Source organism: Chlorocebus sabaeus, chromosome X, assembly GCF_047675955.1.
Source record: "Chlorocebus sabaeus isolate Y175 chromosome X, mChlSab1.0.hap1, whole genome shotgun sequence".
Taxonomy (NCBI): Eukaryota; Metazoa; Chordata; class Mammalia; order Primates; family Cercopithecidae; genus Chlorocebus; species Chlorocebus sabaeus.
Window position 1 is genome coordinate 120,257,399 of NC_132933.1, and position 26,717 is coordinate 120,284,115.

At 36.2% G+C, this 26,717-nt stretch overlaps 1 protein-coding gene across 2 annotated transcripts in view; it reads left to right on the forward strand.

Moving 5' to 3' along the window:
• The window catches only part of DMD (dystrophin), a 2,258,239-nt gene that overhangs the window by 797,473 nt on the left and 1,434,049 nt on the right, over nt 1-26,717 (forward strand). For both annotated transcript variants that reach the window (XM_037986581.2, XM_073013821.1), the window contains exon 17: nt 8,533-8,708. In XM_037986581.2, coding sequence (XP_037842509.2) covers nt 8,533-8,708 — 176 coding nt within the window. The remainder of the gene's footprint in view (nt 1-8,532; nt 8,709-26,717) is intronic.

Genomic DNA, 26,717 nt, shown 5'->3' on the forward strand with positions numbered 1-26,717 from the left:
TTTTTAATCCTCGCCCTCCTCCTACCCTCCAGCCTCACGTAGACTACAGTGTCTGTTGTCCCCTTTGAGTCCGTGTGTTCTCTATGTTTATCTCCCACTTAGAAGTGAGAAAATGGCCTGTAATCCCAGCACTTTGGGAGGCCGAGTCGGGCGGATCATGAGGTCAGGAGATCAAGATCATCCTGGCTAACCCGGTGAAACCCCTTCTCTACTAAAAAATACAAAAAAATAGCCGGGCGAGGTGTCGAGCACCAGTAGTCCCAGCTACTCAGGAGGCTGAGGCAGGAGAATGGTGTAAACCCGGGAGGTGGAGCTTGCAGTGAGCTGAGATCCGGCCACTGCACTCCAGCCTGGGCGACAGAACGAGACTCTGTCTCAAAATAAAAAAAAAAAAAAAAAAAAAAAGGAAGTGAGAAAATGTATTTGGTTTTCTGTTATTGTGTTAGTTTGCTTATGGTAATGGCCTCCAGCTCCATCCATGTTGCTGAAAAGAACATGATCTCATTTTTTATAGCTGCATAGAATTCCACAGTGTATATGTACCATATTTTCCTTATCCAGTCTACCACTGATGGGCATTTAGGCTGATTCCATGTGTTTGCTATTGTGAATAATGCTGCAATAAGACATACATGTGCATATGTCTTTAGGGTTGAGGGATTTATATTCTTTTTGGTATACTCATAATGGTGATTGCTGGGTCGAATGGTAATTCTGGTTTATGTTCTTTGAGAAATCATCAAACTGCTTCCCACAATGGCTGAACTAATTTACATTCACATCAGCAGTGCAATAAACATTCCCTTTTCTCCACAACCTTGCCAGCATCTGTTATTTTTTGACTTTTTAATAGTAGTCATTCTGTCAAATGGTATCTTACTGTGGTTTTGATCTGCATTTCTCTAGTGAAGTTCAGCATTTTTTTCATATGATTGTTGTCTGCATGTATGTCTTTCTGAAAAGGGTTCATGTCCTTTGCCCACTTTTTAATGGTGTTGTTTGGTTTTTGCTTGTAAATTTGTTTAAGTTCCTTGTAGATTCCGGATATTAGACCCTTGTCACATGCAAAGTTTGCAAAATGTTTCTCCCATTCTGCAGGTTGTCTGTTTATTCTGTTGATAGCTTCTTTTGCTGTATAGAAGATCTTTAGTTTAATTAGGTCCCATTTGTCAAGTTTTGTTTTTGTTTCAATTGCTTTTGGTGTCTTTGTTAAGAAATCTTTGCAATTTCCATGTCCAGAATGGCATTACCTAGGTTATCTTCCTGGGTTTTTATTGTTTTGGTTTTAGATTTAAGTCTTTAATTCACCTCGGGTTAATTTTTGTGTATGGTGTGAGGAAGGGGTCCAATGAATAGGCAATCCTTTCCCCATTTCTTGTTTTTGTTGATTTCATTGAAGAACAGATAGTTGTACGTGTGCAGCCTTATTTCTGGTCTCTCTATTCTTTTCCATTGGTTTATATGTCTGTTTTTTGTACCAGTACCATGCTGTTTTGGTTACTATATCCTTGTATAGTTTGAAGTCAGGCAGTGGGATGGTTCTGGCTTTTTTTTTTTTTTTTTTTTTTTTGGCTTAGGATTGCCTTGGCTATTCTGGCTCTTTTAGTGGCTCCATATGAATTCTTAAATAGTCTTTTTCTAATTCAGTGAATGTTATTGGTAGTTTGTTGGGAATAGCACTGAATTTAAAAATGCTTTGGGCATTATGGCCATTCTGTCAATATAGATTCTTCCTATCCGTGAGCATAGAATATTTTTCCATTTTTTGTGTGTTATCTCTGATTTACTTGAGCAATACTTTATAATTATCATTTTAGCAATGTTTCACCTCCTTGGTTAGCTGTATTCCTACGTATCGTATTTCTTTTTGGCAATTGTGAATGGGATCATGTTCTTCATTTGGCCTTAGCTTAAATGTTGTTGGTGTGTAGGAATACTAGTGATATTTGTACACTGATTTTGGATCCTGAAACTTTGCTGAGGTTGTGTATCAGATCAATGAGCTTTTGGGCAGAGACTATGGCCAAAGTATAGAACCATATCATCTGCAAACAGGGATAATTTGACTTCTTATCTTCCTATTTGGATGGCTTTTATTTATTTATCTTGCCTGATTGCTCTGGCTAGGATTTCTAGTACTATGTTTAATGAGATTTGTAAGAGAGGGCACACTTGTCTTATGCCGGTTTACAAGTAGAATACTTCTGACTTTTGCCCTTTTAGTATAATGTTGGCTGTGGACTTTTTAAAGATGGTTCTAATTATTTTGAAATATGTTCCTTCAGTGCATAGTTTGTCGAGGATTTTTAACGTGAAAGGATGTTGAATTTTATAGCATGCATTTTCTGTATCTGCTGAAATGATCATGTAGTTTTTGTTTTTTTATTTATGTGGTGAATCACATTTATTGACTTGTGTATGTTGAATCAACCTCGCAACCCTGGGATAGAAGTGCCTTGATCATGGTGGATTAGCTTTTTGGTGTGTTGCTGGATTTGGTTTGCTAGTATTTTGTTGACTATTTTTGCATCTATGTTCATTAGGGGCATTGGCCTGAAGTTTTCCTTTTTTGTTTGTTGTGTGTCTGCCAGGTTTTGGTATCAGGACGATGCTTGCCTCATAGAACAAGTTAGGAAGGAGCTGCTCCTCAGTGTTTTGGAATGGTTTCAGTAGGAATGATACCAGCTTTTCCTTCTGAATCTGTTAGTATTCAGGTGTGAATCTGTCTGATCCTGGGCTTTTTCTGGCTGGTGGGCTTTTTGTTCCTAATTTAATTTTGGAACTCATTATTGGTCTGTTCAATGATTCAATTTCTTCCTGGTTCAGACTTGGAAGGTTGTATGTTTCTAGCAATTTATCCATTTCTTCCAGGTTTTCTAGCTTGTGTGCATAGAGGTGTTCATTATGAATAGCCTCTGAGGGTTTTCTCTATTTCTCTGGGGTCAGTGGTAACATCCCCCTTATTTTTTTATTGTGTTTGAGTCTTCTCTCTTTTTTTCTTTATTAGTCTAGGTAGTGGTCTAACTTTATTATGAATTCTTTCAAAGAACCAGCTCCTAGATTCATTGACCTTTTCTATGCTTTTTTGCATCTCATTTTCCTTCAGTTCAACTCCGATTTTGGTTATTTCCTGTCTTCTAGCTTTGGGGTTAGTTTGCTCTTGTTTCTCTAGTTCCTTGTGATGTTCATTTTGTAATTAGAGATCCTTCTAACTTTTTCATATGGGTGTTTTGTGCCATAAGCTTGCCTCTTAACGCTGCTTTGGATGTGTCCCAGAGATTCTGGTATGTTACATCTTTTAAATTTTTCATTAATTTCAAATAATTTCCTGATTTCTGCCTTAATTTCATTATTTAACCAGAGGTAATTCAGGAGCAGTTTATTTGATTTCCATTTTAATGTATGGTTTTGAGAAATTTTCTTAACATTGATTTCTATTTTTATTGCACTGTGGTCCAAGAGTGTTGTTGGTATAATTTTGTGGGTTTTTAAAACATTTTCTAAAGATTGTTTTATGTCCAACTCTGTATATCATATTTTTATTGTACCTTTAGAGATGTTTGGATACACAAATACTTACCATTGTGCCTACACTATTTAGTGTAGTCACATGCTGTATAGGTTTGTAGCTAGGAGTAATAAGCTGTACCACATAGGTTGGCTGTATGGTAGTCTATACTGTCTAGGTTTGTGTAAGTACACTCCATGGTGTTTGTACAAGGACAAAATTGTCTAAGGATGAATTTCTCAGAATGAGTCCCATTCGTTAAGTTATACATGACTTGTAGTAATTCCTAACAAACTGGAGACAGTGGTAGAAAAAAAGTATTTTATTTCATTGTATGTCCTTTTATATTCTTTAAATTTGCTTAGTTGTGCTTACATTTCTTTTTTTTTAATGTGCATTTTTTAAACAAGTGGAAGAGAACATGGAAAGAAAGAATTTCATTGCTTGAGCATAGTTTGTTTTTTCCAGGCCTACCAAAATAACACAATCTTACTGCAAGAAGAGACACACCCTGGAATAATATCAGGAGGCTGGCACATGCTCTTCCGATTTTTCTCAGAATGAGAAAATGTAAATTTAAACGTTTAATTTTTTTTAACATATGTAATCTTATGAGTGACAAGGTTGACTATAGAAAAATTCTTCATATTTCCCTGAGAGTTTAGAAAAGATACCTGATGTAAATGAGGAGTTGATGGGTGCTGACGAGTCGATGGGTGCAGCACAGCAACATGGCACAAGTATACATATGTAACAAACCTGCACATTATGCACATGTACCCTAGAACTTAAAGTATAATAATAATAATAATAATAAAAGAAAAGATAGTGGTTACTACTGATATTTACCATTATAGAGCACTTATTTTTCTCAGATATTACATGATTTAATTCTCGGAACCAGGACTGGCTACATAATTTGTGGGCCCAGTGCAAACTGAAAACAAGGGCTTCCTGTTCAAAACCTAAGAATTTCAAGACAGTGGAAGCAGAGCTTGAAAACAAGCATGGAAGTCTTCTGAGCAGGGGCCCTGGGCAACTGCATAAATTACCAGCCCATGAAGCTGTCCTTGCTTGTAACATACCTGTGAAGAAATGTGTTATCCCTACTTTAAATATGAAGAAAATGATGCACAGATTTGAGAAAAGAACCAACCAGCCCCAAATGTCACAGTATATAAACTATGGATCTGGTGTTGAATAACTGTGGAGCTTGACTCCAAGGCCTCTACTTATAATCACTCTAAGAGGAATCAGCTCCCAAATGTAAAGACAAGTAATTCTAAACTATTTCCCATTTTTACTAGGCAAATTAACTTACAGATCAAATGAATAGTACTTTAAAAGGAAATATATTTTATTTTCATGATCTCATTTGAGAGTCTTAAATAGACTCATAACCAAAATGGAGAAAGGTGACTGGGTGATAGTATAGTTAGCTAAATAAAAAAATTGTTGAATATAGGTTAAAATATAGTCTACTCTAGTTTTGACTCTGCCATATTAAACAATTTAGTGTAGGCACTAAATTATTCTTACCATGCTTGCAGTTTTCCTCTTTCTTGTGCATTGAGTGACAGGAGTATAATTCCGTAGATCTTGACATATAAATAGAAATGGTAGATTTAAAACAACAGTTTGGCAAAACTTTAAAAATTTTTCTTTGCTTACAAAAGCAACATTTTGCGGATAATATCTTATAGTAGAAATTTGGGAACTAAAGGAATACAGAAATATACACTGTACAACAGAAATTATCTCTACTTTGTCAAAAAAAACCAATGTTTATGTCTAGCATTGTTTATTCAATACTATAAAGCAAACATTTTCCAATGACATTAGAATATTTGATATATAATACTCCATCCACATTCATATACCAGAGTTTACTTAAACTATCATCTGTAACATTAGGTTGTTTCCAAAATTAACTGTTATAAAGACCCTATAAACAAGGATAAATGTTATATCTAGCCTTCAGCATCAAATTAAATTTAAATGTTAAAATGCTAGCTGAGAGAAATCTGTTTTCGTAACATTTAAAGAGAAAATTACTTGATTACTGTATGTTTGATGTATGTGATTATTTTGTATACTAGTATTTTTCAAATGGCATTCATCTTCACAATTATTTGTGTGATTATCATCTTCCTTATTTTACCATAAGGTTCCTAAATAGAGAGTTTCTATTTTACTCATTTCTGAATGTCCTATAGTGACTATATATTCAACAAACATTAGAATTTTATTGAAACCTTGTGGTTCAGCTGCTGAATGACTTACACAGTTTTAGAATTCTTTGATTGACTATGGTGTCCAAAGCCAAGAAGCATTGGTTTTGGATGATGAATCAAATTAGATCTACTTCTAGCAAATAAATGGCATTATAGAGTTTGAAAATGATATTTATCAGGGTCATGATTATTAGATTTCAAATCTTTAAGACTATCAGGTAGAAATGATACTCAACTTACTCTGCTTTCCTTCAAAGTTCAAAGCAAGTTTTAACAAGAGGAAGTCTTAATAAGGCAGGATTCCTCTGGTTGTTAAGAAGATCTTTCCCAATGGGGAAAGTTTGCTTCCATGCCAAGAAAGGAGTTCTTTGTTTCCGGGAGTAGTGAGTTCTATAATAATCAGGAGGTTATGTTAAATGGCCTTCATAGTCCCTCTCCTGTCTACATTTCCTAATGATTCTAACACATAATTAAGTGTTTACAGTCAATAACTAAAAGCCGTAAGGAAATTTAGTACATGACTTTTTATTCTGATTATATGAAGTAGGTTTTGAAAGTGATTATTGATTTGTTATATGTAATGAGTTCTACCTTGTATTTACAGGGTGAATGCAGTTTTCTTATTTCTCCATCCCAAAGGAAATGAAGTAGTATTTTTCAATTACAGTGTAGTAGTGATTATTATATAGAACAATTACAGACTCATGTCTTACTCTTTTATTAAAAATGATTCATTTTTTTTCTTATCAGGCTTAGTATATTTTTAAATGCAGCTTCACAGTATATCATGTTATCATTTCCCTTTACCCTCCATGGGTACATGTATCCAATTTTAAAAGTAGATATCAATAAGAAAATATTAATATTACAGAAATTAAGACCCAAATATTTAGTAGCAGATGTGCTCTATAACATTAGATATAACTGCATAAATTAGCTTGGTATTTTCAGAATGTCTGCATTCTGGTCTGTATGTTTAAAATTAGGTCTTTTCTTAATCTGCAAAATATTATCTTCTAGCCACCACTGTATGCAAAGAAAGTTTGCTCATAGTTAAAAAAAAAATTCAAATAAAAAAATCAATTATATAGGGATCCTACTAAAAACCATATTTTCTTGGCAAAGAAAGTTTGCTCATGGTTAAAAAAATACTTAAAAAATAAATGCTCTTGGAATCCTGCTAAAAACTACAGTTTCTTTCTGACAAGAAATCTAATTTTATCACGTAGTGATCATTTTGTGTTGGGTGGCATGTTTGAGTTTATATTTTAAGCCTTTTTTTTTAGAGCTATGTTGCTTTCTGCTTTCATCTTGACATAACTTGTCAATAGACTACAATTAAAGTTGTTTGAGGTTCAGTGATTGATTCTAAATAGTGAATTTATGGAGATCCTAGAAAAGATAAAACCTGTGCTTGGCAAATGTAGAAACTATAACTCTTAGTATCCTTTTAACCTACCAAAATGGAAATCCTTCAGGCCCTCACACATGTAAAGATGTGTCTTCAACAAAAGGTAGCCTTTTTAAGCTATATATGTCAAAGCAATTTTTACTTAAAACATCATGGAAAAGATTTTATTCCTTCCCTGTTAATTGCCAATTTGGAAGCTGAAATAAGAATATCCTGAGGCTTTTCCCATTTCCTCACATGAAAGGAATCAGTCCTCATGTGTAAGGCAGGGAGATTACTACAAACCCTTCCCTTACCTCTTGGCAAATTCAGGAAAATTGCTAAAATGAATCTTGACCCAGCCAGATCCCTGCTCCTATGACTGTAACTAAAGGCAGTTTCAATGCAGGCCTCTTGTGATTTCCTTGGAAATAGAACTTGCAAGTAAGTTGGATTACCAGAAGGGTAATGATTACCATCCCAAGAGGTAACATTACAATCATCATAAGAAGAGCTCTGTGAGACAGAGGATAAGGAACAATGGTCTCACCATTATATGACTTGTCTATCTCATAATGCCCATGTATTGAGGTGATGGCCTCTCATGTCTTGGCTCACAAAATGTATTTTTCCAAAGATGAATGAACTGTTGCCCACTCCCCCGCCTGCTGCCAAAAGTATGAAAAGGAAGTAATTGTGATTGTAAACCAAGAAGTGTCTCCAATGATGAATTTGGGAACTCAAATATTTGAACATAATCACTAATTTAAATCAAACAAGAGTGGTGTGTTTTTTAGCATTTGAATAACATTCAACATAAAGATATGTATGGACTAATAAGTACTTTATGTTAATCTTTTATTGTAATTTTAAAAGTCGTTTCACTTGATTAAAGAGTCGTTCATTACCAAGTTGAAATAATTTTATTTAAAAATGTATAACATAAAATAATCAATGTATATGATAACCAAAAATGCATTCTACAAACTTAATAAGCATTTAAAATGTGCCAGGCAATGGAACTGGCACTGATGTACGTTACTAAAATTTATATTAATGTAAACATTTAAAGCAGCATGTAGAATTAACTATCAGAATGAATTACACACTACATTGTTCTCCTTTGTCCCCACCCCTTATTTCCTACAGTTTGACCAATAAATTGAAGGGGCACTAAATTTACTCGCGATGTTGAGATTACTTTCCTTTGCTATTTTAGTCGAGCTAACTTAAGTCAGATAAAACAATTTTATTTGGCTTCAATATGGTGCTATTTTGATCTGAAGGTCAATCTACCAACAAGCAAGAACAGTTTCTCATTATTTTCCTTTCCGACTCCAAGCAGTCTTTACTGAAGTCTTTCGAGCAATGTCTGACCTCTGTTTCAATACTTCTCACAGATTTCACAGGCTGTCACCACCACTCAGCCATCACTAACACAGACAACTGTAATGGAAACAGTAACTATGGTGACCACAAGGGAGCAAATCCTGGTAAAGCATGCTCAAGAGGAACTTCCACCACCACCTCCCCAAAAGAAGAGGCAGATTACTGTGGATTCCGAAATTAGGAAAAGGTGAGAGCATCTTAAACTTTTATCTGCAAATGAAGTGGAGAAAACTCATTTGTAGCAGTTTTGTTGGTGGTGTTTAAACTTCAGCAATATTTCCAGATGCCTCGGGTACCTGTAATGTCAGTTAATGTAGTGAGAAAAATTATGAAGTACTCTTTAAAATTTTCCCAAGAAATCACTATCGCAATATAAACTAAATGCTTAATGGAAATGGTGTTTTCCGGAGTGAAAGTACAAACTATAGGTGATAAACTACTGTGGTAGCATTTTAATCCTAAAAGTTTCTTCTTCTTTTTTTTTCTTATAAAGGGCCTGCTTGTTGAGTCCCTAGTTTTGCATTAAATGTCTTTTTTTCCAGTAACAGAAAGTACATTTTCATCAAGAAGTACACCTATAATAGATGAGATCCACCCTGCTAGTTTACGAGAACATGATGTCTCAATTTGCGCATCCTAAATAGGAGTAATTACAGAACAGATTTCCTGTTCTTTGATATTTTTAAAGTCTTATCTTGAAGGTGTTAGAATTTTTAACTGATCTTTTTGTGAATATTCAAAATTATGCATTTTAGATAAGTTAGGTATTATGTAAATCAGCGGATCTATTAAAATGATGGCAATAAAATTTTATGAGTGCAAAGCTGGCAGAAAAATTATTTTAAAAGGTACAGTTTCCCTTTCATTCCAGTTATTGTAATTCTAAAATTAAGAAAGAACATTAAAATCTACCGTATGTTTCTAAGCAGCATATGTTTAGAAACTCATGGAACACTTGACATTAGAATTTGTGTATGCCAGGGTAGAGAAGTATGAAAAGAACACACATCTAAAAATACCATGTCAGATGTTCTAAGAAAAAAATCTAGAAAAGTTATTCAAATATATTATTTGGGACTTTCAGTACTTCTCTATTAACTAATGACTTATGACTTACTTTGATAATTCCAAAGAAAATCACTGGGCCTTTTCTCCCTGGTTGTGTCAGCTTGGCTAAGCAAATCTGCTAGTCCAGGGGTCAGCAAACTAAGGCCTGCTAACCAAATCTAGCATGCTGCCAGTTTTGTATGGCTCATCAGTCAAGACGTGTTTTTACATTTTCAAATGGTTGAAAATAAAAGAAAAACAATATTTTATGACATGTCAAAATTACGTAAAATTCAAATTTCGGTGTTATGAATAATGTTTTAGTGGAACACAGTCATACCGATTTATCATTTACGATTACTTTCACATTACAAAGGCAGAGTGTGAATAGTTGTAACAAAAACTGTGTAGTCCACAAAGCCTAAAATATTTGTTATCTATCCTGTCACAGAAAAAGTTTGTTGACCCTTGCTCCGGTCAAATGGCTCTCAAACTCTATGAATATTAGTATTCTTTCTGGGGCAACAACTATCAGGAACTTCCAAGCCCTCTACTCTTGGTGGTAATAGAAAGTCTAACAAAAATTGATGGAGTAAAAAAGTATAATGGCACACATCCGTGAAGCTTTTGATGAATTTTCTTTTTGTTATTCCTAGTAAGATGTACGTTAACTTGTTTGTTGTCACATTAAACATGTGTTATGCACAATGCTTAGTGGACATATAGATTTATGGATACTTTGCAACATTCCAACAGCCCTCCAACAGTTCTCCAAACAGAGTAATAGGGACACCTAGTTGCCTAACTCTCTTAATGTCCTCTTGTCTAATACAGAAATTAACAAAGCAGGCGGATTCATGTCAATCTCTGTCTTCAGAAGCTTATTATTGGCTTCTGTTTGGAGAATGGATTGTGTTGGGAAAAAAAAAAAAGTTTGTTCTGACTTCTTTTTGTTTTCAGGAAAGAGTGACTGGTGGTGAAATATCTTGTCTCCAACATTTGTTTGTATCATAAGTTTTCAGCAATTTTTGTAAGTGCCTAAATGAGAAGTCCTATTGGGAACATAAAGAAAGATTCTTCAAATAAAAGCTAACATTAATTGAGGATTTATTATGTGCTCAGTAGTAGATTCAATGCTTTATTGGGAATGTGTGTATTTTTCCCAATAACCTCCCAAAATAGGTATGGCTATTACAACTTTATAAAATTATACACAGCTACAGAGTGGCTGAGCCAGGATTTGAACTGAGATAGCTACAAAACCTGGACTGTGTAGTAAAATGTCTTTTTCGTGGATATATGAGTAAGGTATTCCTATTGATTTACCTGAAGCTATCCCAGATTACACCTGTCATCCCAGCATAATTATATATAGCATCAACTTTCACTCTCAAGTATGTCCTGATTTGGACAGCAAAATTATCTGACCACTCTATATAAGACACTTGATTGATAAATTTAGACTGAACGAAGACAGCAAAAAGGCAAACATTTAGGAACAAATTCATTAATTGATAATTGTCTACAGGGTGGAATCTTGTTAAAGTATTGTAATTATTAAAGAGACATCATGCAAATATAACCATAAGCTTTATATTAGCTAGTGCCTCGTTTTTGTATCATGCAAAGCCCACTAATATTTCACTGAATATTGAGGTCTTGACCATTTGTTGAATATTGTTTTATTTAAATCGTTTCCTCTTCCAGCTTCTTTGACACACTACCAGTTGTCACCCACGACTCTTTGCCTGACTTGTTTTATTCCTTCTGCCTAATTCCTATGGGAGTATCACCTAAATCCATCTCTTTGCCTTTCTGACTTCTTTTTTTTCGTTTGTTTTTGCTTTGTTTTGTTTTGGTTTTTGAGACAATGTCTTGCTCTGTCACCCAGGCTGGAGTGCAGTGGCGCAATCTCAGCTCACTGCAACCTCCGCCTCCTGGGTTCAAGCAATTCTCTGCCTCAGCCTCCCAAGTAGCTGGAATTACAGGCGCCTGCCACCACGCCCTGCTAATTTTTTTGTGTTTTTTAGTAGAGACAGGGTTTCACCGTCGTGGCCAGGCTGGTCTTGAGCTCCTGACCTCGTGATCCACCCACCTCAGCCTCCCAAAGTGCTGGGATTACAAGCATGAGCCACCGTGCCTGGCCTTTTGACTTCTTTATCTGAATTATCTATTCTCATTGATTCGAGCCTGGCTGTAAGTGACTGACTCCCAAATCATGTAGCTCCAGATGTGACACTCTCCCTCAAATTAAAGCTTTATATCTCTAAAACTATTTCCACTTGTGCATCCAGCCACTGCCTCAATGTTCATTTTTATCAAATGCAAACATTTGTTCCTTCCAATTAACCATACCTACTTATACATTGCACACATATTTTAGTTATTATAATTCATTGCCTGTGTGTCTAGAAAAGTATCAAATATTGAAAAAATCATGGCTTTTGGAATCAGAATTACTCAGGTTTGAATGCTGCCTGTTTTTTTTGTTTTTGTTTTTGTTTTTGTTTTTTCCCCAACTTTTAAGTTCAAGGGGTAAATGTACAGGTTTGTTACATGGGCAAATTGTGTGTTGTGGTTGTTTGGTGTAGAGGTAATTTTGTCTCTCAGGTAATCAGCATAATATCTGATAGGTAGTTTTTCCATCCTCATCCGCCTCCCACCTTCCACCCTCAACTAGACCCCAGTGTCTATTGTTCCCGTCTTTGTGTCCATGTGTACTCAATGTTTAGCTCCCACTTAGAGGTGAGAACCTGTGGTATTTGTGAAACCTGCCCATTTTAATTACTAGCTTATGAGCGCAGGCAAATTACTTGTTATCTGTGCCTCAGATTCCAGTAATCTCACTTTATAAAACACCAGTCATGAGGATTAAATGAGAAGCATTTAATACATTGCCTTTAAGGTGGTAAACATTCAATAAATGCAATGGTTATGATTCTTGTTTGGTGGTGGAGACCATAGAGACGATGAAGATGGAGGAAGATTGTGATGGGTAGGAGGGATAGAAGTGATGGTGGGAGAGGTAAAGATAGTCGAGGTGGTGATGATGGTGGTGGAGGTAGTGATGGAGATGGTAGTCACATATTATTGACAGGGAAAAATTCCGTAGTAAATATTATCTCAAACCTAACAAATATAAAATTACCTTCCTGTTTTCCTCTTCAAAACAGAATTTACCACCTGACATCTACAGTTCTGTGAATCTTATACTTTCTTCTCCTTATTTATTATAATTAGATTGTAAGGGCAAGTGCCATCATTTCAGTCATTTCATGATCATTCGCATTGCCAAGTCCATAACCTGAGCCGTATACCTCACTGTGGAGAGAACTGCCCTCCTTTCTAATTGATCGACCTAAAATGAATAGATCTAAAATGATGCTTTTTGCTGTCTCTCCAGTCCTGCAAATTTCCATAACCCGAGATGCCTCCAAAACAAAACTCAAGCACTTCCTATGGCATTAAGCATTATTCTCATTCTCCACTAATTCTGTGTCTACCTTCCCAATAATAATTATTCCACTTCAGCCGGTAAATTACATTCATTTGGTTGTATGCCTTCACGCCACTCACATAAAATTTCTCATTGCCAGTCACAACAAAGAAAGCCTATTATTACACTTCTTTATATTTTACTTAGATTCCACTGTAGTAAATACTGTGGATACAATAAATAACCAATAAATGTTTGTTGAGAGAGTGAATGGTATATAATTCAAATAATTGTAGTAACTAAGATTTGACATTCCAATATCATTTAAAAATTCTACCTAGCTGTTCCTGGAATTGTTCTTGATAATAAACATGTGACCATTCTAATGATCTTTAATAATTCCAATTTTACCCATTAGGGTATCCTTATTTACTCAAAACAATTAAGGGATTTAAAATTCAGCTTTCTACCACAACATAGTTTCTTAGCAATCTAAGGTACATTTAGTTGATTCCTAAATAATTACACAGTTTCTACATATGTTGTATTTATTGCATACATTTTTCTCTTTACACCGAGATTTGCAAAAGTGATGACCTTGGGTCACAACACAATTATTTCTAATAGCGGATTATTCCTGCAATTCAGTGCTATTTACATGTAGGTAATTATCAGAGTGTGGAACTCAGCCTAGGTTAAAACTAGATCTATTATCTAGTTAATTGGTATTTATCCAGGTGATTAGTTCCTAATCATGTAGCAGTTATTTTAAGGGATTTTTCAAAAAAGCTTTAATTTATACTTTTGTAGCAAGCAGGCAAAACGAATGGCAAATTGTTTCTAAGTAAATGCCATCTTAATAAAGATAATTTCCCCCAAGTAAAGTGTTCATAAATGAATATCTTTGTCCTCAAGGACAATGTAGAGGCATTTTGAAATGCCTCAATTCACCTGGTCTCTGTTTTTTTCCTCCAGGGTAAGCAGACAGAATGTAAGCTTGCTTTCTCTGGCTATTTCCTGCATCCTAACTAAATAGAAGGATAAATTGGCTGATCTACATACCTGAATTAGTATTATATATTCTACTTTTTAGTTTGTTTCTGTTTTTTGTTTGATTTTCTTTTTATGGCTGCTGTCCAGATGAAGTTAAATTGTGTCACATCTCTGGAAAAAAAAATAGATAACTGTTACATAAGACCTCTCTCCAGTTTTATGAGATTCATGCCTAAAACATTTTTGTTTTAAATATTGATTATAACTTCGGTTTCTAAATTAAAATCTGAAAATTGTATGGTAAAATATACCAATTTATTTGAAGGACCTAATTAGATGATTAATGTATCCGTGAACTTTTTTTTTTTATGTTCTATATGATAAATTGATCCTAAAATATCTGGGATGTTGAAGTCAGTAATGACACTTTTGCCCATTGGCACAGCCCATAGAAACAAAACATTTTAGATGATTTGCTTCTTTTTTTCCTGAGGAGACTAGACTTGGGCATGGTTACAGGTTAATTGAGGCCCAGAAAGGTTAAATAACTTGCTTTCAGTTGCAAAATAAGGACTAATGCTGAGTCTCCTAAATCCATTCTAGTGTTATCGTTGCAATGCCATGTTTCTTTTTGTGTATTAAAGTAAAATGACCTTGGTCATAAATTCAGATTTCACTTTAGACACTATTTTTGGTTAAAAAAAAAAAAAAAGAAATAGAAACCTTGCATACCATCTTCAGATCCTCAAAAAGATAACCATCTGTTAAATGTTCTTGAGATTATGTTGTCTTGTGCATCAAGAATAAATAACAGTGTTGAAGAATATAGTAATGTGAATTCTAGAGAATGCTGTGGGATCAGAGAATACTTCGAACAGTAATATTCAAACTACAGTGCATGAAACAGCATCATCACCTGGGAGCTTCTTTGAAATGCAGATTTGGAGGGCCCTTCCCAAACCTGCTGGATCAGAAACTCTGCTGGTGGGCCCAAAAATATTTTACAAGCACTCTTGGTGATACTGATATACCATAAAATTTGAGAACCCTCTCACTTGCATGACAACAGTGGTTCTCATACTTCAGCATGCATCGGAGTCACCAGAGTTTCTAATTCTAATAGGCGTGGAGTGGTTCCGAAGAATGTTAATTTCTAACAAGGTCCCAGGTGATTCTGCTGCAACTGATTTAGGGCCCGCACTTTGCAAATCAGTTCACTGGAGTGTCTTCTCAGTTACAGTCTGACCCCTGATTCTCTTTCCTTATGCCAGCCCCCATAAAGGGGCTTTCAGGCACGTCCATGTGAAGAGACCACCAAACAGGCTTTGTGCGAACAACAAGGCTGTTTATTTCACCTGGGTACAGGCAGGCTGAGTCCGAAAAGAGAGTCATGGAAGGGAAACAGGGGTGGGGCTGTCTTACAGGATTTGGGTGGGTAGTGGAAAAGAGAAAAGTAGGGTTTTTCTCTTATGGGCAGGGGCGGGGGTCACAAGGTGCTCAGTGGGGGAGCTTCTGAACCAGGAGAAGGGATTTCACAAGGTTAATCCCTCAGTTAAGGCAGGAACCAGCCATTTTCACTTCTTTTGTGACTCTTCACTTGCTTCAGGCCATCTGGACATATACATGCAGGTCACAGGGGATACGATGGCTTAGCTTGGGCTCAGAGGCCTGACAGGGGCCATCTATTACTGGGTAGGTTAAGGGATGCTACTGTTGCATCTTGTGACACCTTACTGCTTTATGATGAAATGATCTATTCATATGCTTGTTTCATCCACTAGAATTAAAGCTTTCCTGGGTGAGGATCCATTTCTTGTTCATTACCTGTGTGGTCTTCTGTGTAGTAGATGCTTAATTCAAGCTGTGAATAGAAATGTACTATAATGAGAACTGGTCCTATGAGATACTATATGTATCTCTGGATGTCTGGCTACAGCAGCTATGTGAAAATGTATTCTTCCAGAATGCAAGGCATAAAAGAATATCAACAAGGAAGAAGACAGGATCACATTCTCAGAGCTGTGACATATAGTTTTGTTTGTTCTTTGAGTGAAGAAAATGGTACTCACACTTATTCATCTAAAAGGAGAAGCATAGTTGAGTGCAAATAAAAGTCAGTTTTTAATCAGAAGACCTGAACTCTCTCTATTCCCTTACGTACTCCTGATTCTTTCCTTTACCCTCTCATACTCTACATCAAGCACTGAAACTGCTCTCAGCAAGGTCGCCAGAGAGCTCCTTAATTGCAAGCTCCAAAGGTCACTCTTCAGTTCTTTTTCCTTTTTGACCTTTGTCTTGTGTTTGACAGAGATGATTAGTCCCTTCTTGAAATTTTTCTCTCCTGCAGTTTCTGGGACATTGTTCTCTCCTGTTTTCTTTCTTTTGCTTTCAGACTATATCTTCCCAGTCTTCTGTTCCTGCCCTTTAATGTCGGTCTCCATAAGACTCAAATTGTGATTTTATTTTCTTACGATGCTTTATGTTTTGGGGAAATATCATTTATAATCTTTATCATTCACCTATATTTTTGATTCACAAATTGATATTTCTAACTCCCTGTCTCCTGATGCTCATACCTGTATAATTCAAATGCTTATAGGCTATGTATTCCTGGATTTCTGACTGGAATCTCAAATGTAGTTTTGCAGTTTAGATCCTACAACTCTAGAGAGGGTCATTCCCATCATAGTCTCTAAGAATGGCACATCCTGAGCTTGTGCAGTGAACAACCTGTGCAGCCATTTACAGTGGTCATGATATCTGCCACATCACTAAATCCCTCCAAATATACCTACTAAATTCTCTGTAGTTTGTTATTTTTATCTACATCCTTGTGGCCTTCAGCCTAGTTAAAACTGAAATTTTTCTATATGAAATTTTTAACTGATTTCTCTGCCTCTGGTCTCACCTCTCTTATCCATGCTCTTCACAGCCTCCCGAGGGATATCTTAAAATGCAGTTTTAATTAGATCATTCCCCTGCCCATAAATCTTGAAATGCATGGCATAGAAATTATTTTGTGATCTTTAACTGCCTACCTCTCCAGCTTCACTCCCTTCTCCTCTGCTCCTTTTTTTAAAAAAATTATACCAGTGCTACTCAAAATAACTTGCAAACTTTTTATTACCAGTCCACAATTGAGATAAGAAACTCGAGCCAGAATATAAATCAATGTACTACTTCCTTTGTCAAGAGAGTTTGGCAATTAAAAGCAAAATACAATGAAATCGTTTGTTTAGTGACTCAGTTGATTTATACTCTGGTGAAAAGTCTTTTCTTCTTACAGACTAATAGCAAACAGTTCACTGTCTGCTACAGATTGTATTTTGATCCACACTGCCCTATGCTTTAGCTTAAATTAACTACTCTTTTATCTCCAAATGCTCTGCTTTCTTAAGCTTCTGTTTCTTTGTACCTATTGTTTTCTCTACCTAAGATTCTCTTTAGATGCCTTTCTTTTTCCCATCCCCACATTACCTGCCGCCCTGCTACTAACCACCTTGTCTTTCTGTTCTCAGCCATTTTTGCTTTGTTTTGTTTTGTTTTTGAGACAGTCTCGCTCTGTTGCCAGGCTGGAGTGCAATGGTGCGATCTCAGCTCGCTGCATCCTCTGCTTCGTGAGTTCAAGCAATTGTCCTGCCTCAGCCTCCCAAGTAGCTGGCACTACAGGCACACGCCACCACGCCCAGCTAATTTTTGTATTTTTAGTAGAGACGGGGTTTCACCGTGTTGGCCAGGATGGGCTTGATCTCTTGACCTCGTGATCCGCCTGTCGCGACCTCCCAAAGTACTGGGATTGGAGGCATGAGCCACGGTGCCGGGCCAGTTCTCAGCCTTTTTAGCACTTCCATTAACACACTTGCCAAATTGTATTGTAATGACTTTGTTTTTGCATGCCTGTATCTCCAGTAAACTCCTTGAGGGAAGAAACGATTTCTTGTCATCTTTAGACCTACAGTGCCTAAACCAGAAGTCAGCGCATAGTAGGTATTGAATAAATATTTATTGGATGTTGACGAGTGATCTTCCAGGTTTTGTGCAAGTCTTGTCAGAAAAACAAAATCACTAAGTGATTTAAAGAGAGGAAACCTAATACAAGGAATTGGCTAAGCAGGTAGTAGAAAAGTGAGATGCAGCACAGGGGATGGAGAAGCAACTCAAAGCACTAGCAACATAAGGAAGCTGCTAATATCCCTAGAGCTGGAGAAACAATACAGGAAAAGTGATATTACCAGAGCTCAGAAGCTGGGGCTTTCTAACAGAGATTAAACTAAAGTTAGAAATGCCAGGCAGAAAATTGGATTGTTGAAGAGGGAGCTAGCTATCCAGAGAAAACTGAAGCCACAGTAGAGATACAGCTGCTCTAGAAATGCCACCCAATGTAGTTGGAGAAGAAAAAAGACCTTGGCTTTTCTCTTCCTCCTACCTTCCAATATTCTTCCATTGCTTCCAAATGAACCATTAGGAGGGCAAGTAGTGTTGGGAAATGTATATCCCTCTGATACAGAAAGGACAGAAGAAAAGTGGAGAATAGATCTGAGAGCAGATAGGCATATTACTACACAGATGGGTTCTGGCCTTGAATCTTCTACTCATAAACTATGTGACTTAACCAAGTCACTTCATCTCCCCAAGAATCTATTTCTTCACCCCTGAAATGGAATTTATACGGCCTGCCTTGTTTGCCCTCACACTGTGGAAATTATATTACACGTGTTTGTCTTGAAGAGTGTTTACATTTTAAAAAAATACCTTCTTTCCCCAGGAGAAAGATGAGTTTCTGATTATTAACTCAGAAATGATGTCTTCCCATTACCACATTTTTGCGATAATAGAAAATATTATTCTTATTCTGACATCTTCTGAGATTATTCTTAGTAAAGTCTTCCCTGTTGAGAAACCTGTATCTTTACAAATGAACACATACCATGCTACCACAGAGATACAAAAATGATGCCAGGCTGGGATGGCCTGAATTGTGTCCTCCCTAAATTCTTATATTGAAGCCCTAATCTCCAATGTGATGGAATTTGGAAATGGAGACTTTGGAAGATAATTTGATTTAGATGAGGTCATGAAGATAGGGCTCTCTTGAGGAGATTAGGACCCTTATAAGTAGACACATCAAAGAGCTTGCTGGCTCCTTCTCCTCGCCTTGGGAGGACACAGCAAGAAAGAGGTTGTATTAGGCTGTTCTTGCACTGCTATAAATAAATACCTGAGACTGGGTAACTTATAAGAAAATTGATTTAATTGACTCACAGTTCTGCAAGCTGTAGAAGAAGCATGATGGCATCTGCTTCTGGGGAGGCCTCAGGAAGTTTCCAGTCATGATGGAAGGCAAAGGGGGAACAGGCACATCACATGGAAGAATGGAAGAAGGAGAGAGAGACAGTGCAGGGGGAGGTGGCACACATTTGTAAATGACCAGATCTCAGGAGAACTCACTATCACAAAGACAGCACTAAGCCATGAGGGATCCGCCCCTATGATCCAAGCACCTCCCACCAGGCCCCATCTCCAGCACTGGAGTTTACAATTCAGCATAAGATTTGGAAAGGGACGAATATCCAAACTATACCAGAGGCTGTCTGCAAGCCAGAAAGAAGGCTGTCACCAGGAACTGACCCTGCTGACACCTTAATTTTGGAATTCTAGCCTATAGAACTGCGAGAAATAAGTGGCTGTTGGTTAAGCCACCTAGTCTGGTGTTTTGTTATGGCAGTGCAAGCTGACTAAAACTGGTTTTGTAAAGCAATGAGTATTACTTCTGTTTTGACTAAAGTTCATAGAGATGCTTACTAGCAGAGTAGATGGATTGAAACAGGTCATGATGCTGGCAATGGGGCATTAAGTACACGTCAGTTTGAAATGGCTTTCCACATTGCACTAGATCCTTCCTCAACCCAGGTTGGAAGTTGTTTAAACTTGAAAGACCCACAAGCATATTGAATTCTCTTAAACTCAAGGACCTTTCACACTGAGAGTGTTCAAAGTTTAAATTGCCTCCCATAGGATCCAGGTCATCATCCAATGCATGGTGGGTTTCCTTGAACACTTCTATAGTCATTATGAGTCCATATCATTTCAAGAAAGAAGGGACAGCAACATTAGTTTTCATGCTAATTTTCCTGTTAACTAAACTAATATCTAATGGATTGCTAGGATTTGTAAAACACTCCAGTTATTTTAACTGTAAACCTAACCTTTCCCTCAGGAAGCTTGCACCCAGCATAAACTGTCATGAAGAAGAAGTACTAATACAATGTTAGAAAAGTTGTAAGGAAGAAAAGTTCACTTCCTGCTTGAGACTTAGGCGTGGAAGGCTCATGGGAAAATTAGCATCTCATTGGACAATTAAAGAGTAGGGAAGCATTGGGCTCAAGATGAGGGAAAGTGACAGTTCAATGCGGGGGAAAGTCTGTATACAAAAAAATCTTAAATGGGATTATTAAGTATTCTTGTTTGCCTAGAGCAGAAGTATGAAGTAAAGGAAGTTTAGAAGTAAGGAATGAGGTTGAAAAGGTAGATTGGGTTCATAATAACTAAAGGTTTTCAATAAAAGATTAAGGAATGTAGACTGTAACCTTCTGGCCATGGAGAGCCATTGCATATTTTTGAGAGAGAGAAATATGATATGGCTACTGTGAACCGTATCATTTTGATCTCACTTGCGAGCTGGGAGAGAGAGGCCATCTTACCTTGGTTTCATAGACTGGGAAGGGGGTCCGAAAATTTTTCTTTAAAGGTTCAGACAGTAAATATTTTAGGTTTTGTGTATCACAAAATTTATTTTACAACTACTCAGCTCTGCTGCTGTAGCTAGAAAGCAGCCATAAATAATGTATAAATGAATGAGCATGACTGCATTCCAGTAAAATTTTATTTACCAAATTAGATGGCAGACCACATTCATCCCATAGAACATACTTTGGGGATTCCTGCACTAACGGGTAAAATGAGACTATTTTGCTGTTGATTTTTGTTTATATGTTTTATTGTCTTTGCTATAGCTGTGTTTGCAGTTTTTATTCTTGTTATTCCAGTTGTGGCATTTACTTTATCAGTCATTAACAAGACACTAAAGCAAATATGACCACTCTCACACGTGAGAAAGTGAAAAATGGCATAGAGATAGCTTGAAGCCAGTTAAAAAAGGATCATGGAAGATAGTAACAATAGCTAATATATGTATATGGCTTCTACCAAGTATTTGCTACATATTAATATATTTCACACTTAAAATAGCATTACGAAGTAAGTTTTATTATTGTCACTCTTTGCCAATGATAACAATGTGCCACAGAAATTTCAAGTGACTTGCTCATGGTCACATAGTTTACAAAAAGCAGCACAGCTAGGATTTGAACCCAGACAACCTAGCTCAGGATGCTGCCTTCGGAAACTCCTCGCCTTGCTGTCTTTTAATAAGTTAAAGGTAATTTTATCAAATTATTTCACTGAAATAAAATGCTTGACTGGGACTCCTTAAGAATTCACCGAAGCCTATGGACACTGTGCACTTACTCTAGATTGTCTGTTCTACATTCTGAAGTATCGTTGACTGACTAGTGTTCCGTGGGAACATTTGATTATCTTTAAATACAGAGACCTTTTTCACTCAAAAGATTTCTTTAAAATTTAGATGTCTTTTTCAGCATCAAAAATAAGTGGAATTTCCATATAATTGAACTTTTTTTTTTTTCCAAGTACAAGACTTCTGGAGCTCACCATGGTCTTAACTACATTATATAATAAGCAGTAACTTTTTTCATCTATGCTTAATTTTTTCTCTGATGTGGGAAAATGTGTCATCAGATTAGAAAGTTGAGGATTTTAGGAAATTAAGGGAAATTCCAAGGTAATAATAAATTGGGAAATAAATTATTTTATATTGCCATTAGGGTACAAAGTATACAACTAAGGATCATAGTTTAGACTAATGAAAATTTTCAGAATTAATATCCAATCAAATTCTGGTATAATGCAAGATAGCATAGGCAAAACCACTAAATTACTGTACTGTGTAGCAATGAACAGTAATTCTATGTTGACTTATCCTTATTTTTTTTTAAGATGGGTTTCTCTTTGATTTGGAACAAAAGAAAAATGTAGTGCGGTAGAAATCTTTGGATTCAGACAGACCTGTTCTTGAGTCTTGACTCAATGCTTCACTGTATATTGAAACTAAATGAAGATCTTCAACTTTTCTATTCATGATCAATCTACAAAAATAAAAACTATAATGAATAACATGCAAGGTTTCTTGAGAGATTGTTTTATTTTTGAAAACCTGTGACCTGATTAAGATGCTTAAAATGATATTTGTCTCTTTACTTTAAATTTGAATGGAAGTTTGGCATTTTAAAAAACTTCAGGTGATATAGCAGTATAATTTTAAGCTGCTTTATAGAACACGAGTGTCCACATATTTAATTAAACATTCAAAAATTAGTTAAAATTAATGAACTTGGGAGAGAAAACTACTTGGTACATAATCCAGAAAATTTTACTAAATTATTGGAACTAAGCATGACTCTCCAAACTGTGGACATATTTTCTCAAGGGATTCTATGTATTATGGCTTCAAGATATTTTTGTGTGTGTGTGCCTCAAAATGGCTGAAGGCATTTTAACTGTGCATCTGAGAGTGTCTTACTAACATATTTTTTGTACACCATTTTATCTATATCTTTGGACATTTTACATTTCTGTGTAAGTAAAACTTCCATGAAAAATCCTTTCGTTACCATATTATCGTTATGTAGATAAGAAAATGAAAGAGAAGCCAAATTGAAGCTGTGAAAGGGAATGTACGCCCTCTAGTGACCCACATTTATTTCTCCCAAGGACATATGCAGCTTTTCGATTTCATCATTTTAAATAAACTTTACATTTGATTTTAAAATATATGACTCAGGATTTTCAACTTGAGTATATTATATTGTATGATCATAGATTTATTACTACGACAAGATTTCATCTATCATTTAAGAGAAAATTTCTATTAACTTGTGTTAAGGTGATTTTCTTGCACAGAAGTGTGTTTCAAAGGGACTTTCAATTTATTGAAAATGAAAAATAGGCTTTAGGCATCTGTAGCTTAGCAGCATTTTATTTCCCACCCTCTGGGTCATGCAATTTTTGCCCACATGTTTTCACACTCCTTGGCTTTATAACTAATTCCTCTAATATAGCAGTATCTGACATTTTAGAATTTGTGGGGGTTTCTTACCTTTTAATTTTTAAGGTTGTTTCTCTGAAAGATACATAAACAAAACTTATAAATGTGACATCTGTTCAACCATGTCATACTTTAGAAATAAATATTACCAATGAATTTTGAGATGATTAAGATTTAATACCACATTAAGGTAGGAAGATTATTTTAACATCATTTCTACCTACCAGATGTCAAAATATTGTAGGTAAGTTTTACTTTGGGCAGAGAAGCGATATTTTACAGCAGTTTTATTCTCTTCAGTGCATTCAAAGATTCTAGGGGTGCAAAGATGAATATCAATACCAAAGAACTCAGATATTTTTGGCATTAATAGCTTAAAATATTAAATCATTGAATTTGTATGCAAGGGCATGTATTTTAAATAGCAGAATTTTTAAACATATTAAGTACATAATTTGGTATGCCATAATAGTAAAGAAGATGTACAATTTTAAGGACAATATTTTGTGTTTGGACTAGAATTCAGCTTTTGAGGCACATGTTAAATAGGCATATTTTAGGACAAGGTAAACGCTACAGAAATTGATTTTTTAGTATCTTTTAAAGATGCATTTCAGTGCAATCTGAAATCATTAAATTTTACTGTACTGAAACATATTATTTTATGAGTGATGTGCTTAAAATTACACATATAAAACTAAGAATACATTTGAGACCATGCAAATATAAGGAAAAATAGGTTTTTGATAAGATTGTTAATATAGCAGTTTCTACTACCTGAAGACAGAGTCCTTTCTCATCTGTCGTACTGTTCCAGATGCTGTGTAAACCACTGAAGAGTTTGTAGGCTTTTTATTATAACTGGGAATTAAAACATCTTGTGATTTTATTTAATTTGATTGCTAGATGAGTAGACTAATGTAAGTGGAATATCAAAGGCACAATATAAGCAAAGCTGATCTCAGTTTTGTGTCTTGAGTCAAAACGTCTTTAATTAGAGAGGTAAGTAAACATATTTACAAGTAATTTTTTAAAAGCATTTATATTGTAGACCCAGAAAATCTGAGACAGGTCTCAGTTAATTTAGTTGATTTTGCCTATTGCTAGCTACTCGGGAGGCTGAGGCACGGCAATTGCTTGAACCCCGGGGGCAGGGGTTGCAGTGAGCCAAGATCGTGCCACTGCACTCTAGCCTGGGCGATAGAGTGAGACTTTGTCCCCCCCAAAAAAAAAAATTATTTTGCCAAGGTGGAATTCTCGTGCCTGTGACACAGCCTCAGGAAGTCCTGAGGACATGTGCCCAAGGTGGTTGGGGTGCAGCTTGGTTTTACATATTTTAGGGAGGCATGAGACATCAATCAAGTACATTTAAGAAATACATTGGTCCAGAAAGGCAGGACAACTGGGTGGGGGTGGGGGCTTCCAAGCTCTAGGTAAATTGAAACAGTTTCTGGTTGACAGTTGGTTGAGTTTGTCTAAAGACCTGGGATCAATAGAAACTAATGTTTGGGTTGAAATAAGACATTATAGGGACCAAAGATTTATCATGCAGATGAAGCTTTTAGCTAGCAGGTTTCAGAGAGAACAGGCTGTAAAATGTTTCTTATCAGACTTAAAGTCTGTGTTGATGTGAATGCCAGAGAGGTATAATGAGGCATGTCCGACCCCCACTTCCCTTCGTGGCCTGAATCAGTCTTTCAGGTTAAATTTTAAGACCCCTGGCTGAGGAAGAAGTCCCTTTGGAGGGGGAGTTAGACTTTTATTTTTGGTTTACAGTATGTTTTTACTTCAAGACCAATTTGATAACAGCTTTTAAATTTTTACAATTTAAAGCAAGATGTCGATGAAGATTGAAGAAATAAATTTACACAAGAAAACACCAAAAAGATAAAAATTAGGGATTAAAACCTGTGGTGCCTGATTTTCAGTTCAGTATATGTATGTATATGTATGTATATGTGTATATATGTGTATATATATGTGTGTGTGTGTGTGTATATATCTTTTTTTTTTCTTTTTTTTTTGAGACTGAGTCTCGTTCTGTTGCCCAGGCTAGAATGCAGTGGCACAGTCTTGGCTCACTGCAACCTCTGCCTCCTCGGTTCAAGCAATTCTCCTGCCTCAGGCTCCTGAGTAGCTGGGATTATGGGCACCCACCGCCACAGCCGGTTATGTTTTGTATTTTTAGTAGAGACAGGGTTTCGTCATGGTGGCCAGGCTGGTCCAGAGCTCCTGACCTCAGGTGATCCGCCCGCCTCGGCCTCTCAAAGTGCTGGAATTACAGGCGTGAGCCACCACGCCTGACCCTCAGCTCAGTATATTTTTAAACACACGTTTACTGTACATTTAAAGCACACTTAAACATACACAAACACACACGTATCACACATACTACAAAATACAAGACAGTCATGTGGCCCTATCTTTCCCCCTTCCACAGAGGGAGGCACACTTACTCTATACAAACGTGTATGTGGTGTGTGTGTGTATACAAACTGTCTTGATTTGGAGAGGGAGCTATTTGTCTAAATATTAGCTTGTTTTCTTTTGATTAAACAGGATTTCCCCTTTAATAATATTCTGTAATTACAAAAATATAATAGTTACCATGTAGTCAATGCACCTCAAAGTCCTAAAAATATTTTTAGAACTAATAGGATTTGGCCAGGAGCAGTGGCTCACGCCTGTAATCCCAGCACTTTGGGAGACCGAGGTGGGTGGATCACGAGGTCAGGAGATCGAGACCATCCTGGCTAACACGGTAAAACCCCTTCTCTACTAAAAACAGAAAAAATTAGCCTGGCGAGGTGGTGGGCGCCTGTAGTCCCAGCTACTCGGGAGACTGAGGCAGGAGAATGGCGTGAACCTGGGAGGCGGAGTTTGCAGTGAGCCAAGATGGTTCCACTGCACTCCAGCATGGGCAACAGAGTGAGACTCCATCTAAAAAAAAAAAAAAAAAAAAAAAAAAAAAAAAAAAAAAAAATTGGATTTATACTGAATTTTATTTGATTTTTTTATAAGACCTATTTGATGTAAATTTAATTTGTATTCTATTATTTGATTTTTTTTTTAAAACAAATGCCATATGGAAACAAGCAGAGAGGGACAAGTTTTCCCAGAAGGAAAGTTGAAAGTAGAGAGAGGTTGATCCAGAAAACCTTCACAGATGATGTGTATCTTGAACTGAGTCTTGTAAGATGAATAGTAGTTCATCTTCATGTGGTTGGGGATTTAGGTCAGGAGAGCGCCTGTATAGTAATATGGAATTAAAATGTCTTCTCACTTTCTAAAACTCTGAAGAAGAAAGGTGATTTTTTAAAATATAGCAAAGTTGGAAAATCTTACCTCCAAAATTATTTCTTCCTTAATATCAACAAAAAATAATTATGGTTTTATTCCTATTAATATTAACACTTGCTTCCTAGCTCATTAAAATGTACATTAAGAATTGGTTTCATAAGTGATCTGGTCTAGGCCTAGAGCCCTGGGGCCCTGCAATGGTTAATGTATTTCACAGGCATCAGCATTTTACTTTC